The sequence below is a fragment of the Cebus imitator genome, unplaced genomic scaffold (assembly GCF_001604975.1).
Source record: "Cebus imitator isolate Cc_AM_T3 unplaced genomic scaffold, Cebus_imitator-1.0 Scaffold45, whole genome shotgun sequence".
Classification (NCBI taxonomy): Eukaryota; Metazoa; Chordata; class Mammalia; order Primates; family Cebidae; genus Cebus; species Cebus imitator.
Window position 1 is genome coordinate 12,002,722 of NW_016107360.1, and position 15,412 is coordinate 12,018,133.

Genomic DNA, 15,412 nt, shown 5'->3' on the forward strand with positions numbered 1-15,412 from the left:
TTTTTTGAGATGGAGTCTCACTCTGTTGCCCAGGCTGGAGTGCAGTGTAGTGGTGTGATCTCAGCTCACAGGAACCTCTGGCTCCCAGGTTCAAGTGATTCTTGTGCCTTAGCCTCCCGAATAAGTGGGATTACAGCTGCGCACCACCACACCTGGCTAATTTTTATGTTTTTAGTAGAGACAGGATTTCACCATGTTGGTCTCATAATCCTGACCTCAAATGATCCACCTGCCTCGGCCTCCCAAAGTGCCGAGATTACAGACATGAGCCACTGCACCTGGCCAGACTACACTAAATTTATAAAAAAAATTTTTCTCCAAAAATAAATTAACCTTAGCTTACTGTAACTTTTCACTCTATAACTTTAATTTTTTAAAAAACTTTTTGGTTCTTTTGAAATAACACTTAGCATAAAACACAAACATGTACAACTCTGCAAAAATATTCTTTCTTTGTATCCAAATTCCGTAAGCCCTTTTCCATTTTAAAAACTTTTTTTTTCTTTTTTTTTTTGAGACAGAATCTTGCTCTGTCACCCAGGCTGGAGTGTACTGACATGATCTCGGCTAACTGCAACCTCCTCCTTGTGGGTTCAAATGATTCTAGTGCCTCAGCCTCCCAAGTAGCTGGGACTGCAGACACATGCCACCACACCCGGCTTTTTTTTTTTTAATTTTTTGTAGAGATGGGGTTTCACTATGTTGGCCAGGCAGGTCTTGAACTTCAGACCTCAGGTGATCTGCTCACCTAGGCCTCCCAAAGGACTGGGATTATAGACATGAGCCACTGCATGTTAAATATTGCTGTTAGTTATATTTTTGTCTGGTGGATTTCTAGAAACCTGAGAAGATGGATTTATAGTCTGTGTAGCTGTCTTCGTAACTTGGTATTTTAGTTTATTTCAAAAGTAGAGTGTTTGAGAAAAGACTCACACATTAAGTAAGATGAGTGAAATTTGAGTTAAAATATGACTAGCAATTTTCATAAGTAATGGTTTTGTCAATAATTTGTTAAAGTATTCAGGTACTGGTTTACTAAATTTTACTCTGTATATTTGAGAATCTAGAATACCATACCTTTTTTATGGATAATTGTTAATGATACTGTATCTAGTTTCTTCATATGCTTTTGTTTATAATGAGAATTTTATTTTTTAACATGAGAATAAATGTTCTCTGTTATTTTAAATACTTTTAAAATGTCTTTAGCTGCCTAGATGAATGGTTCATAATCTTTTTATCTGGTTATTCATATACTTGTGAGAATTTGTAATAGTGGCTCATGGAAACATGATTTTTCAGTTTAGGAGCGGGAAGAAAATCTCCCTGCATGAATCTGAAATACTCAAATCTCTTTATCTCCATTTGCCCCAATTTTTATGATTGTTTTCATATTGGTGTACAATGTAGCAGGCTTAATTATCTGATGGAGTTTTTCTATGTTTTAATATTAGAATTATGATGTCCTTTTGGCATGATTTACAAATGGTGACCAAAGTGTTTTAGAAAAATTGTGTTTTAGGTTTTACTCTTTTAAAGTTAATTTTTGAAAGCATGATTCTTCGTTGTTTGAAATGGCAAAGCCCTTAGCTTTTTCTTGCTAAGGAGGACTGAGCCACATTGAAGATGCTTATGGTTAGCTCAGACATGAAAACTAGAGGCCTGAAGAATAATCCTTACTTTATCATTTTCATGCCTTTTGTAAAGAGGTTTAGAGGCTGAGAAGCCATCAGGTGCTTTTATGAGCACCAGAGAAAGATTCTAAGACATTTATTGTAGTCAGAATTAATTTATAATTCAATGTAAAGTTAACTGACTCAAAGCAGTTAGTTCATGATTTACATTCAGTTGCTAGTTATTTTTTTCTATTTTTCTATACATTTTATAGAATGCTGTATGCCAATTAGAGAGCTTCATTACTAAAGTATTGGAAACTAGTTTTGTCCTAGGGATAAATACTTGGATTAAATCTGTAGTGTATTTGCAGTGCCAAGAGAGCATTTAAAACTAAAAGTAAAAAAAAAACCAAAACATTATTTAGAAACTTCTCTGGCTGTCTTTATAACTCAACAAGACAAATCCTGAAAATGTGTCCAATTTCACAACAGTCATTATATATTGACAACATTTATTGCAGAGGAAATAAATATTATTTGTTTTCTCTGGTATTATGGAATTGGAACCAAAAAAGCATTTTGTACAACAGTTTTTGGTTAGTGTTACAAATTCAGTTAGACAAACATTTGCTTTGAACAAAAATAAAATCAATAGGGTGTATCTGACTATTTTATAAAATAATGTAGCAGTGTTCATATTCTAGCAAGATATTTAAAATGATATTCTATCAATAAAATATTTGGCTGAGATTTTTTATGTGAACTATAAATACTGTATAATGTTTCATGCTCTTAACTTGGCTGAATGGTAATTTTTTTAGTTTTCTTTGCTGGGTAGGTAAATATTACTGTTTTGGGGAGAAATTTTAAAATTATTCTTTAATAAAAATAATTTTATCTTAATTTACCAATTCTTTTGTTGTATAGACATTTTCTATAACAAAGCACCTCCCTATTTACACTGTTATATTTGAGTCTTAAATAATCATCTGTTTAAAGTAGAATATTCCAAGTAGAATTACATGCAATTTGTTGCACTTACTACCTCATCTGTCTTAGTATCTTTGAATATTTGTTTAGGCCTCTGAGTCACACTGGCAACAACATTAGGAACATGGCTTTAGGCATATTTTAGTGCTTTAAGGGCATTTAGAGGCCTGTGCTAGAAAAAGTGGGTGTTAACCTTGATGATGTCATATAAGACCTGATTTGTCTTTGGGGTAACATTGTAAAGCAAGATGTGAAAAAGAAAAGTGACTGATTTTTTTTTTTCTCATTTTTGTTGCCTGCCCCCTGGTGGAGAAGTTAGTAAAATCAACAAACGGTACATGAAAAGTCTGAAGGTCGGGGGGAAGATGTATACAAAAAAACTAATCATTGCTCATGCCTGTAGTCCCAGCACTTTGGAAGGCCCAATGCAGGAGGATTGTTTGAGCCAGGAGTGTCAGACTGGGCAACCTGGCAAAACCCTGACTCTTAAAAAAAAAATTAGAAAATTAGCCAGGCATGGTGGCAGGTGCCTGTAGTCCCAACTACCTGGGAGGCTGAGGTGGGAGGTTCACCTGAGCTTTGGAAATTGAGGATGCAGTGAGCTGTAATCATGCCACTGCATTCCAGCCTGGGTGACAAAGTGAGACCCCAAACAAAAAACAAATTATCCATTAATTTAGTATATGAAAATTTAAATATGTTAGAATTTTATCTTTTATAGCCTTAGCTTCTCAATTTTGGAAGGAACAAATGTGGGATTAAAATTCTAAGGATACATAGTTTTCTTAAAGGTATGCAAATTTGCTTTCCTCATTATGTTTCTGTATTTCTCAAAATGCCTTGTCATCACTTCTCAGGATCTTACTGAAGTAACACAAAGTTTAAAAATGGAAAATGAAGAGTTTAAGAAGAGGTACAGTGATGCTACATCCAAAGCCCTCCAGCTTGAGGAAGATATTGTGTCAGTAACACATAAAGCAATTGAAAAAGAAACTGAATTAGACAGGTAGTTCTATGCTTTTAAAAAATAACTTTAATAAAAATTAAAAAACTTGAAAACGTTATAATGTTACTTTATCCTATCTCAGTTTGAAGGACAAACTCAGGAAGGCACAGCACGAAAGAGAACAACTTGAATGTCAGTTGAAGACGGAAAAGGATGAGAAGGAACTTTATAAGGTAATTTATTCTTTCCACATTTATTGCCTGTTGCTTCATAAGAAATGATCCCAAAACTTAGGGGCCGCAGGTCAGCAATTTAGGAGCAGCTTAGCTGAGTGCTTCTGGCTCTTGTCTTTTGTTGTTGCAGTCCTCTTGGCAAGGGCTATAGTCAGCTAAAGGCTTGACTGGGACTGGAGGATCTGTTTTCAAGATGGCTTACTCACATGGCTTTTGGCAGCAGGCCCTTCAACTCCTCTTGAAGTGGACTTTTCATAGGCTGCTTGAATGTCCTCATAGCATGGCAGCTAGAGCTTCTCTCAGAGTAAGTGATGCAGGAGACAGCAAGGAGGAAGTCACAGTCATGTTGTGTATCACCCCTAAAAGCTAGTTTTCAGGGAGTTAATTTGCTGCTGTTTTAGATACTTAACTGGTACTGTGTAATAAGTTGAAGAGGTTTAATGATATTAAGATACTTACCAGAATTCATACAACTGTTTTTCATTTTTAAGAACATTCATATATACCTTGGGGAGAACGTTAATTTAGTAATGATTCCATTTTAGAGTTTGACTTGTAGAATATCTTCAGACTGTCATTTTGCAAAAAATAACCTCAATGCTAACAAATCTTGACCGTTTGAAGTTTTTATTTTTTTTTTTAAGCAATCCTGAAATATAGGATCATTAGCTTAATTATCAGTAATGTTGTAGGTGCAAATTGAGACTTACTATCTTAAGTGGCTCGTAAGCATTTCCTGAAGGCAATTCTAGATGAGAAATTTCAAGAACATACTGAGTTAAGTCAGTTTCTTGTTAAGTCAAGTTTCATGAGCTGACGATTATGAAAATTAGGTAGTGTTTTAAAGCAATGTTGCAAGGGTGTTGGATGCCGATGCCTTCAGAGAATCAGGAGTTAATATTCTATCCTTGTGAACAGAAATTAGTCCTTCAGTATTCTGTACATTTAAAGAGTAAAGTGTAAGAAGTAAGTTAATTCATTTCTCCTCAGTACTCTTAACCAAAGCAAGATATACTTTACAGTGGACACCAGGGATATGTATTTCTAATTTTAGTTATTGAATTTCATTTGTATGTCTGTTAGCAAATCAGCAATTGTGAAAGTCATGGGAAAATCAATATAGTTGGGTTAATCAACAAACACATTTTTCAGCACATTGAAACTAAATGATATAGTACTTTTCACTTGCAGAAAATTGAATTGTTTGAGACGTTGTTTTTGAATGCACCCCTTCTAGTTTTCCAGAATCTTGTCATGCCAGATTTGACTATGCCAAATAACATAATTTGTTTCCCCAAAAGAACAACCAAATCTATTTGCATTTTAAAATAGAACTTGAAACCATTAAATCAAAGGAAAAGACTATAGAGATCAGGTAATGTTGTTAGGCCTTAGAATAATCTCTGTGGAAAAGAAAAAAGTTTAGAAACGCTGTGTTCTGCTCTTACATGCTTAACTGGTCATTTGACAGAACCTGGGTCTGTTAAATCCTGGTCTAGTATGACTTTCCTTCCTTTCATAATCTTTGGGTTAGAAATATAATGGTATTTTAAACTTTGACTCACTTAGGTTATGGAGTTAGAATATTCTTGACGTTTTCAAACACCATTACAGGTACATTTGAAGAATACAGAAATAGAAAATACCAAGCTTATGTCAGAGGTCCAGACTTTAAAAAATTTAGATGGGAACAAAGAAGGCATGATTACTCATTTCAAAGAAGAGATTGGCAGACTGCAGTTATGTTTGGCTGAAAAGGAAAATCTGCAAAGGACTTTCCTGCTTACAACCTCAAGTAATAAAGTAAGTATTTTCACTGTATGTATTTGAAGATTGTAAAACATCTCTATGAAGTGTATACAATATGATTTTTAAAAAATTCCCACAACCTTTTGTTTTGAAAAAGTTCAAAATAGTTGAAAGAACAGAACAGTGCATACTAATGTACCATAAAATATTTTCCATTCTTTGTTTTATCTCTCCCATTTATATGGCTTTTTTTCCTGAGCCATGTGAATTGCAAGTATTATGATAATTTACTCTAAATACTTCAGCATGTCTCTCTTATGAACAAGTACATTCTTCTTCATAGCCATAATACCATTATCATGCCTAAGAATTTGACATTGATAGAATAATATTGATTCTCATGTATAGTTAGTTCACATTCAAATTGTCCCAAATGTACTCTTGTATAACCTTTAAATTATTTTGATTCAGAGTTAGTCAAATACTACATATTATTTTGATGAGTTATGAGTCTGTTTTAATCTAGAATAGTATCCCTACACTTTTTATGAAATTGATATTTTGGAGAAAACAGGCTAGTCTGAGAAAATGTTCTGTAATCTGGATTTGTCTATTGTTTCTCATGACTAGATTCAAGTGAGACATTTTTGCAAAAAAAGACATAGATGCTGTTTTGTCCATCCTGTTGGAGTCATATAAAAAGTTATATAATATCAGTTTGTTCCATTCTTGATAACTTTAGGTTTAATAATTAAAGTTATGCCTACCTGTGTCTATATAGGTGCCTTTCTTTTATTTCCCTCTTTGTGGTTATTAAGCAATCTGTATGAACACCCTGTTCACCAACAGCCTTTCCCCAGTGGTTTTATTGTCCTTTGATGCTCCTCACCTTCATCAGCTATTACATTGGTAATAATTAATGATAGAAAAATGGTGATTTAAAAAATTCGATTCCTTCTACAGTTATTTGTAGGTAATCTTTCATAATGAGGAAGTTCCTGTGATCCCTTCATCTTTTTTTAATATAACTTTGGACTTAAGGATTTTTTGTTGCATATTGTTATGCATAATCATCATTCTTTTTCATACCCAAATTGTTCTAAATTTAACCAGGGGAACCCTGGTTAAATTCAAGGTTTAATTGGATTTTTTTTGTCCTGGTATGTTCCTATAATGCTTTGAATACTTCTTGCTTCATGGCACAACTGTGTGTTCTAACTTCAGGTTGTTTCCCCAGACCTGATATTCCCATTTCTCCAAGGAGCTCTGGTTCAAAATTTTAGTAGGTAATGGTATTTTGAAACCAAGAGCTCGATCCTGTTGCTACTGTGGGGCTGCCTCTTTGCACTTCCAGTGGGTATTCTGCATTTTTAATTTATATTGATTGCTCCAATTCAGATTTAGTACCTTAGGATTTTTTCTTCCTTTGTTGCATTCCGTATTTATATCTCTTTTCTCCCAGTGTGAGAACTCTTGTTTCCAAAACATCATTATTACTGATGGGTTTCCACCCAGCCATACACACCAATAGTTTGACAATTATTACATCAATGCAACTTCCAACAATAAATCTACTAAATAAAGCTAAGGTATTTTTACAGCTCTTTTTTCTTAGAATATATTTCACTAAGGAACTTGAAGTATTTTTTTGCATACATATGTTAAATTTTGTAATGTAATTTCATTTGTATTTAATTTTAATATTTGCTTTTATTCTAACCTTTTCATTGAATTTTATTTGACTATGTAAAACAGTTGCTTTGTTCAGAAGCCAGAATGATATGAAAATTTTACTTTGAGGTCTCAAAGTAAAATTTTTTTTGTTTTTTGTTTTTTTTTTTGAGACGGAATTTCGCTCTTGTTACCCAGGCTGGAGTGCAATGGCGCTATCTCGGCTCACCGCAACGTCTGCCTCCTCGGTTCAAGCAATTCTCCTGCCTGAGCCTCCTGAGTAGCTGGGATTACAGGCATGCGCCAACATACCCAGCTAATTTTTTGTATTTTTAGTAGAGACGGGGTTTCATCGTGTTGACCAGGATGGTCTCGATCTCTTGACCTTGTGATCCACCCGCCTCGGCCTCCCAAAGTGCTGGGATTATAGGCGTGAGCTACTGTGCCCGGCTTCCCTAGTTTTTTTTAAACCCTTTTCTTATCTTTACTGATATGTAAATATTTTCATTAGTTTCTCGTTTATTCTTCTAGTTTCTTTTCTTAAAAATGAGCTTATATGTGCATGTGTACATATACACACATATTTCTTTATCGTCTTCTTTCTTAAAAAAGGTGGCACTACTGTAAATACTGCTTTGCACCTTGCTTTTTCTCACTGAATTAAATAGGTTGCCAGTTGTTCCATATCAGTTCATAGAGATCTTCCTAATTTGAAAAAAATGGCCACGTAATATTCCATTATATAAATTTACCTTGATTAATTCATTATTATGATGTTGTTTTCAGTAATTTGCTATTAAATATACTCAGACATAGTTAATGTAACACCTAAAATGTCAGAAGTGCGTGACATTTAGAATTAATGATTAATCCTTGTTACTTGTAACAGATTGCAAATACAAACATGAGAAGTGTATTTGATTATTTGTTATTTAATAAGATGCTAAAAATTTCTCTAACCATCTTTTTCCTATTTAAGCAATACTTCTGGGAGGAAAAACAGTTATGGAAGTACCTGAGAAAAATGACTACTAGTTGCTAAAGCTTTTTAAAAGATTGTAAAAGTAGTGTGAGGCTACGGGTATAAAAAATTTAAACAGTACATGAGATACAAAGTAAAATGTAACCCTCACCCCTTATCAGATAAGTCACTATTGAATTTATGAATATACATATATATTTATATTTTAACAGCAATTAGAATACATAGGGTGCTCTGAAACTTTTTTCCTTTTTTAAAAAATTTATAAATGGATATCTTGCACTATGATACAAATGTCAGTCTTTTTCATTCACCATAACAGCTGCCTAGTATTCCTCCTCTTCTTCATTTAACAACTCTGTAGTATATGATTGTTTACCATTATTAGCTTGTATAAACACGCTGCAGTAAACATCCTTATAGCAATATGTAGGCACATTTATAATCTAGATAAATTGTTTCAAGTGGAATTACTGGATCAACGAGTATTTAAATTTTGATTCTTACTTTCAAAAAAGGTTCTATTGATTTTTTTATTCCCATCAAGAGTATATGAGATATATATTGTTTGTAATGGCTGTACAGACTTTCATTATATGGAGGTGGCATATCATAGTTTCTCATAAATTCTCATATTGATAAACATTTTAGGTTCTTAGTAATTTGTCATTATTTTAGTCTTTTATTAAATTCTTGTAAAGGTAAACCGATGTCTATACCATTTGATAATTTTCTTAGAAACTTATGGAAATAAAATTGCTAGATCAAAAGCTGTGAGAATTTTTAAGGTACTAATGAATGTTGTAAACATCTGATGAGAAAAGATGCCAGTTAGAGTTTATATAAGCCCAGCTGTTTGTGAATGTGCTGGTTTCTTTAAACCCATCTAAATATTGTAGTGTCACTGTTTTTTAATCTTTGTTAGTTTGAAAGATGAATGGCATTTATTTTAACTTATCTATTTGATTACTGGTGAGTTGAATTTTTTACTGCATAATCACATTTTTTAAAAAAATTTTGTATGTTCATGACTTTTGCCATTTTTTGTTTTGTTTCTCGTTTTCTTATTGATTAGCACAGTTATTTGTATCAAGTATTATTATACCTTTCTTGAATATATTATGTGTAATTTTCTTCTAGATCTCTTTCTTCTCCTTTGACATGTAGAAGTTGACAATATTTGTATAGGTAGATCTATTAGTGTTATGCCTCTGAAGATTTTGTCCATGCCAACATTGCATAAAATCATCATTTACATTTCCTTCTAAGGGGCTAACAATTTAGAAACCAATATTGAGTTGCATTTTTTTCCTGATTTTACATTATTTTTAGTACAAAGATTAAAAACAGGAAGTTGAATACACTGAATTTATTGTGTTTATAATGTTTAAATGTTATAATATTTAAACATTAATATTAAAGGAAATAATTTCATCATGGCAATTTTAGCTTTTTAAAGATACTTTTAGGTTTGTCAAGCAGTATGAATTACTTTTTATCTTCCCAATGCCTCATCTTTACTATTTGTATATCAGTATTTTTAGAACTAAGGTCTAAATCTGTTCTGTGCTTTTATAATAATATGAAATAGATTTACATTATATGGGATGTCTTTTAGGGCAGAAAGTAGGAAACATCTTTTAACCAACATTTTCGGTGTTGCAAAGAAGCTTTTCGAATTATTTTTACTGGTTGTCATACAAAATGAGAGTCAGTATTTCTAGCTGGAGAGATTCTGGGGGATGTGATCTCTTGTTTGAGCCTCAGTTTGGGCAGGTCCTTAAGCACTGGTTGTGTCGCCTGACTCCCTGTACTTTAGCTCCCTCTGTATAAAGCAGTAGCAGTGAAACTGAGTACACAGTGTTATAGAGGGAACCTAAAACAAAGTTACTTAAGTTTTTTGTAGGCCTACACTCTGTAAGTCATGAGTAGAAAAACCAATATCTAAAATGTTGGCTCTGTTGAAATATGTGTAAAAATTGTTTCTGCTTCTGTTTTTTACTTGAATGGTTGAATTACAAATGTATTTGTCTGCTTTCTTCAGGAAGATACTTTTTTTTTAAAGGAGCAACTTCGTAAAGCAGAAGAACAAGTTCAGGCAACTCGGCAAGAAGTTGTCTTTCTGGCTAAGGAACTTAGTGATGCTGTCAATGTCCGAGACAGAACAATGGCAGACCTGCATACTGCACGCTTGGAAAACGAGAAAGTGAAAAAGCAGTTAGCTGATGCAGTGGCAGAACTTAAACTAAATGCTATGAAAAAAGATCAGGTAAAGCAAGTTAATTCTGAATTTGCATTTTAATTTTAAAAAACACTGTAATCTCACAAAAGGGTAATTTGTGTTAAAATAAGTCAGATTTCTGATCAGAGAATTTTAAATTTTCATTCCTTTTGTTTAGTTATTGTAACTTCTTGGCTTGCTGTTAATGTATGCTGTAAGAAAAACTTCTTTGAGCAAAATTCTTAATGGTTGGTGAAAGCTGCCCTATTAATTAAATATACTGATGTCAGATATTATTGCTTTGTTTGGAATTTCTTACTAGCTATATAAACCAGTATTATGGTTAAGAGAGTTAACCATTTTTTCCTAGTTTTTTAAGTGAAGCTTAGTCTTAAAAATGTAAAACTGGACTTAAGAAGACCCTATGTTGCTCTGTAGCCAAAATCCCAAAATAAAGAAAAAAGTGGCCAGGGCAGTGGCTCACACCTGTAATCTCAGCACTTTGGGAGGCTGAGGTGGGAAGATCGCTTGAGCTTAGGAGTTCAAGACCAGCCCGGGCAACGTAGTGAGACCCCATCTCTACAAAAAATTTTAAAAATTTGTCAGGTGTAGTGATGTGTTCCTGTAGTCCCAGCTACTTAGGAGGCTGAGTCAAGAGGATTGCTTGAGCTGGGAGGTCAAGGCTGCAGTGAGCCATAATTGGGCCACTGTGTTTCAGCCTGGGTGATAGAGCAAGACCCTGTCTTAAAAAGAAGGAAAAAAGTAAGAATGAAGTTGGGGTTACTATTAACATTAGGAGGAGGTATCAGATTTTGATTTTTTTTTTCTTAGAATGTTTGTTTCTTTCTTAGGACAAGACTGATACACTGGAACACGAACTAAGAAGAGAAGTTGAAGATCTGAAACTCCGTCTTCAGATGGCTGCAGACCATTATAAAGAAAAATTTAAGGAATGCCAAAGACTCCAAAAACAAATAAACAAACTTTCAGATCAATCAGTAAGTATAATTAAATTTACACATAGTAAAATACTTTGTTAGTCTTTTTGTTTGAAAATCAAATTTATAATCTAAATGTCAGTCTTTTAAATATGATTTATCTCTGCTTGATTTCAAGTCATTGGCTTAATATTGTAATAATTCTTCTTTTAAAAAAATGTGGAGTTTTAATTTACGGACAGCTAACAAAGGAAACGGGGGCAGGAGAGAGAGAGTCCTTTTTTCTACATCATTTCCCTCTTAAGTTCTTGGTGAATATCTTTGTCACTTAAAACTCAACACATATTATTGACTCTTATGACAATGACATTTATTCTCACTGGAGTTCAACATTAATGATCCCTAGGGTCTTAGATGGTTTCTCAGTTGTCATTGGCAAGTTCTTCCTAGTCATATCTATTAGATTAGGAAGAATTAAAGAGTATTAGCTAATTCTATTGTATTCCATTTGAGAATAGGTAGGTAGATTTGTAATACAGCAAAGAAAATTCTTTTGTTTTGAGATACATATGTTTCAATGTGGGTCCTTAAATTGTACTTAAATACAGGCTTGCTATCTGAGGAAATCCTGGAAATGTAGAAGAAACATATTTAAAACTTGAAGTTGAAAGTGATACTATAGCTCTCTTTTACTATATGATGCATATAATACTTTCCTGGTCCTACTTTTTAAAATCAGAGGTGGCAAAGAAACAAGAAATACATGTAGTAAAGTAGGAAGGCTTTTGTGAAAAAATACAATACTTTAAGTAAGACCCACTCACATGTATAAATTTGGCTTGGGGCCTTTTGAGCATATTATAACTTTGTAGTGGATTTCTTTGAATGACTTGTTTTGATGAGTTTATAAGAAAAAGCAAAATATATTTCTTTTTCAACATTTCAGGAAAATGATGTGTATGATGTTAGTCTTTGTTGGCTTTTAAAACGAGCAGCCTTATAGACTTCTTAGGATTTTCTAAAGTAATATGTAAAGATAATATTTACATAGTTGCTGCAAGAAGGAAATATAACTAATTCATTGACTCATTTAACAACTTATTAATGTTTTGAATAGGCTAATAATAATAATGTCTTCACAAAGAAAATTGGGAGTCAGCAGAAAGTAAATGATGCTTCAGTAAACACAGACCCAGCCACTTCTGCCTCTACTGTAGATGTAAAGCCATCATCACCTTCTGCAGGTAAAAATCATTTAGACTTTTTGTGTAGGATATACTGCTTTCTTTCATGTGTCAGAATTTCAGGATGTTCATAAAAATCTTCATGTGATGAGTGAGGAAATTGAGGCAAAGGGAAAATAAGGGCATAAATGTAAAATAGAGTCATGCATGTGGTGAATGTACAAAACTTTAATATATAAAATATGAATGTAAACTAGTAGTTAACTTCTTGAGATTATTCACACATGTTAAAAATGAGCTGGTGCTTGTGAATACTCATTTGGGCTACATAAGACAAAAGCCACGAATTGAATGTTTACTTTATGTTCCATTAAATCTATGGAATTGTGAAGCATTTTATATGTGGCATTTTAATTTTTAAATTCTGCAGGGGAAAAAAATCCCCTATTATTCTTATGTTTTTCTGTTTATTAATTTTTGGCTGCTTTGTATCAATAGGGTACCTCTTACCTCATTAGTGTACCTGTTGGCTGATGAGTTTGTGTTACTTTTTATTAAGTTTTTAATTAAGTTTTTATTACTTTATTAAGTTATAGAACAGATTAGAGAGACAGTAAAAACATGAGTAACATGAAAATTTGGATTAACTAGGTTTTCATCTGTCCTGATTTTTTTCACCTTTATGTAAATTTGACAATATGACATTAAATACTAGAGAAAGTACATTTTCTTGTTTAGAGTGTAGAGTAATTGATGTTTTAAGTCTTTTTAAATGTAAACATCTTAGACTAATAAATATTTAATTAGGTTTATCCCCTGTAGGACAGAATCGAGCTTTCTATTTTCATGTATCCTCTGTAGTACTTAAAATGGTGTTATAGGGTATTTACTTAATAAAGACCTAGTGGTAATGAAGGACTAGAAGAATGATTTAAAACATGTTCTTGGCTGGGTGTGGTGTCATATGCCTATACTCCTACATACTCTGGAGTCTGTGGCAAGAGGATCCTTGCTCCCAAGAGTTTGAGGCCAGCCTGGGCAACATAGTGAGACCCTGGCTTTTAGAGAGGGGAAAGAGAATTCTCAGAGTATGGTTTTCCTACTTATCCTGTCTAATCATTTATATAAGGAGAACAATTTTTTTTTTTTTTTTTTTTTTATTTTTTTTTTTTTTTGCTATTTTTAAACTCTTTTTAGCAAATTAAAAAAAATCAAAGAATAATCTTTTATTATTGAATATGAACTTGGTTCTGTCCAAACACACATGTAAAAATTCTCAGCTAGAGTTTATATATCCTTCTTTGTATATATAGGATATGAATAGATATTTCTGTCCTTCAGTATTCCATTTATTATATTTCGCAATATACTGACATTTAAGTTATTCTGAACAGGCAGATAACAGGGGCAAAATACTTTGTAACAGTCTTGTTTTCTGTCTTCTTATACCAGAGACAGATTTTGACGTAATAACAAAGGGGCAAGTCTGTGAAATGGCCAAAGAAATTGCTGACAAAACAGAAAAGTATAATAAATGTAAACAACTCTTACAGGTAAGTTAACTCCCTTGTAAATGAAAGAGATTTATCAAATGTAAATGACTTAGCTTACCTTTACTGTTTTGATTGATTGGTATCTTTGAGTTCCTTTCCATCCCCATATACTGTTATTTAGTTTCACTTTGGCTTTTGGGATGATGAGGTGGGTGTTTTGTGTACCTGTTCACATAGGCTTGTGTGTAAATCATGAGACTTAAAGTCATTATTTTCTTTTCACCTAATAAAATGTTTTTGTTTGGGGAATGGGCAAATAGTTAACTGAGGTTAGACATTATTATCTGTCATAAAGATTAGTGAAAAATATTTGAACTTCATAAAGAGAAGTACTCTTTTAAAATTTACTCTTACAGCCCAGTTACAGTGGCTTACGTCTGTAATCCCAGCATTTTGGGAGGTCATCATGGGTGGATTGCTTGACGTCAGGAGTTCGAGACCAGTCTGGCCACGTGGTGAAACCCTGTCTGTGCTAAAAATACAAAAATTAGCCGGGCTTGGTGAAGCTTGCCTGTAGTTTCAGCTACAGTTTCCTGAGGCAGGAGAATCACTTGAACCTGGGAGGTGGGGGTTGCAGTGAGCTGAGATTGCACACTGCACTCCAGCCTAGGCAACAGAGTGAGACTCCGTCTCCAAAATTAATGATACATAAAATAAATTACTATTATAATAGCAAAGATTTTTACATCTTAAAGTGACTAGAATTGCATAGTTGAAAAGGGAATGTTAACCAAATGAGTTACTGTCTCTTATGGTGTTGTTTATTTTGATTATTTTAAACAGCATCATTCTGACTGTTGTAGTTTGCAGCCTTCTTGGTGTAGTGTTCACTACTGGAATATTTGAAGGAAAAGGGAAGATGCTTCTCATTTATATCAATTTGGACTAGAGAGGAAAAAATGTTTTTTGTTTGTGTACGTCATTTTTGTTTTATTAATGGGCTTTTATTTTGTGTGTTTTTATGTGCATTGGGGAGGGGCATTTTTTAGAGCTATAGAATAAAATTTACACATTAGCTTAATGTTACTATAATTAATTATAGTAATTATTTAAATTTTTTTATGTTGCTTATAAATAGCAAAACTTTTTAATCAAAGTTGAAAGTGAACTTTTTTTTTTTTTCTTGAGAGAAACCTGTAGAAGGATTGATTAGAACAGTTTTACTCTTGAGTTCAGGGTAGTTGTAAGACTGAACTACATTTTCATTAAAGATGAAACAATTCTGGATGAATATTTAAAGATTTTTATAAATAGTATTGAAAGGAAGGTAGAATAATGTTCAAGCAAAAACCTTCCTCAGTGCTTTTTTTTTTTTTTAACAGCTGTGTT

General features: G+C 33.0%; 1 protein-coding gene across 7 annotated transcripts in view; it reads left to right on the forward strand.

Annotated features, from left to right (window-relative positions):
* Positions 1-15,412, forward strand: part of TAX1BP1 (Tax1 binding protein 1) — an 85,977-nt gene that overhangs the window by 38,152 nt on the left and 32,413 nt on the right. For 6 of the 7 annotated variants that reach the window (XM_017526868.2, XM_017526870.2, XM_017526872.2 and 3 more), the window contains exons 6-12: positions 3,464-3,612; positions 3,695-3,785; positions 5,400-5,588; positions 10,232-10,456; positions 11,260-11,406; positions 12,464-12,590; positions 13,983-14,083. In XM_017526868.2, coding sequence (XP_017382357.1) covers positions 3,464-3,612; positions 3,695-3,785; positions 5,400-5,588; positions 10,232-10,456; positions 11,260-11,406; positions 12,464-12,590; positions 13,983-14,083 — 1,029 coding nt within the window. The remainder of the gene's footprint in view (positions 1-3,463; positions 3,613-3,694; positions 3,786-5,399; positions 5,589-10,231; positions 10,457-11,259; positions 11,407-12,463; positions 12,591-13,982; positions 14,084-15,412) is intronic. The other variant, XM_017526869.2, reaches the window with a different exon arrangement.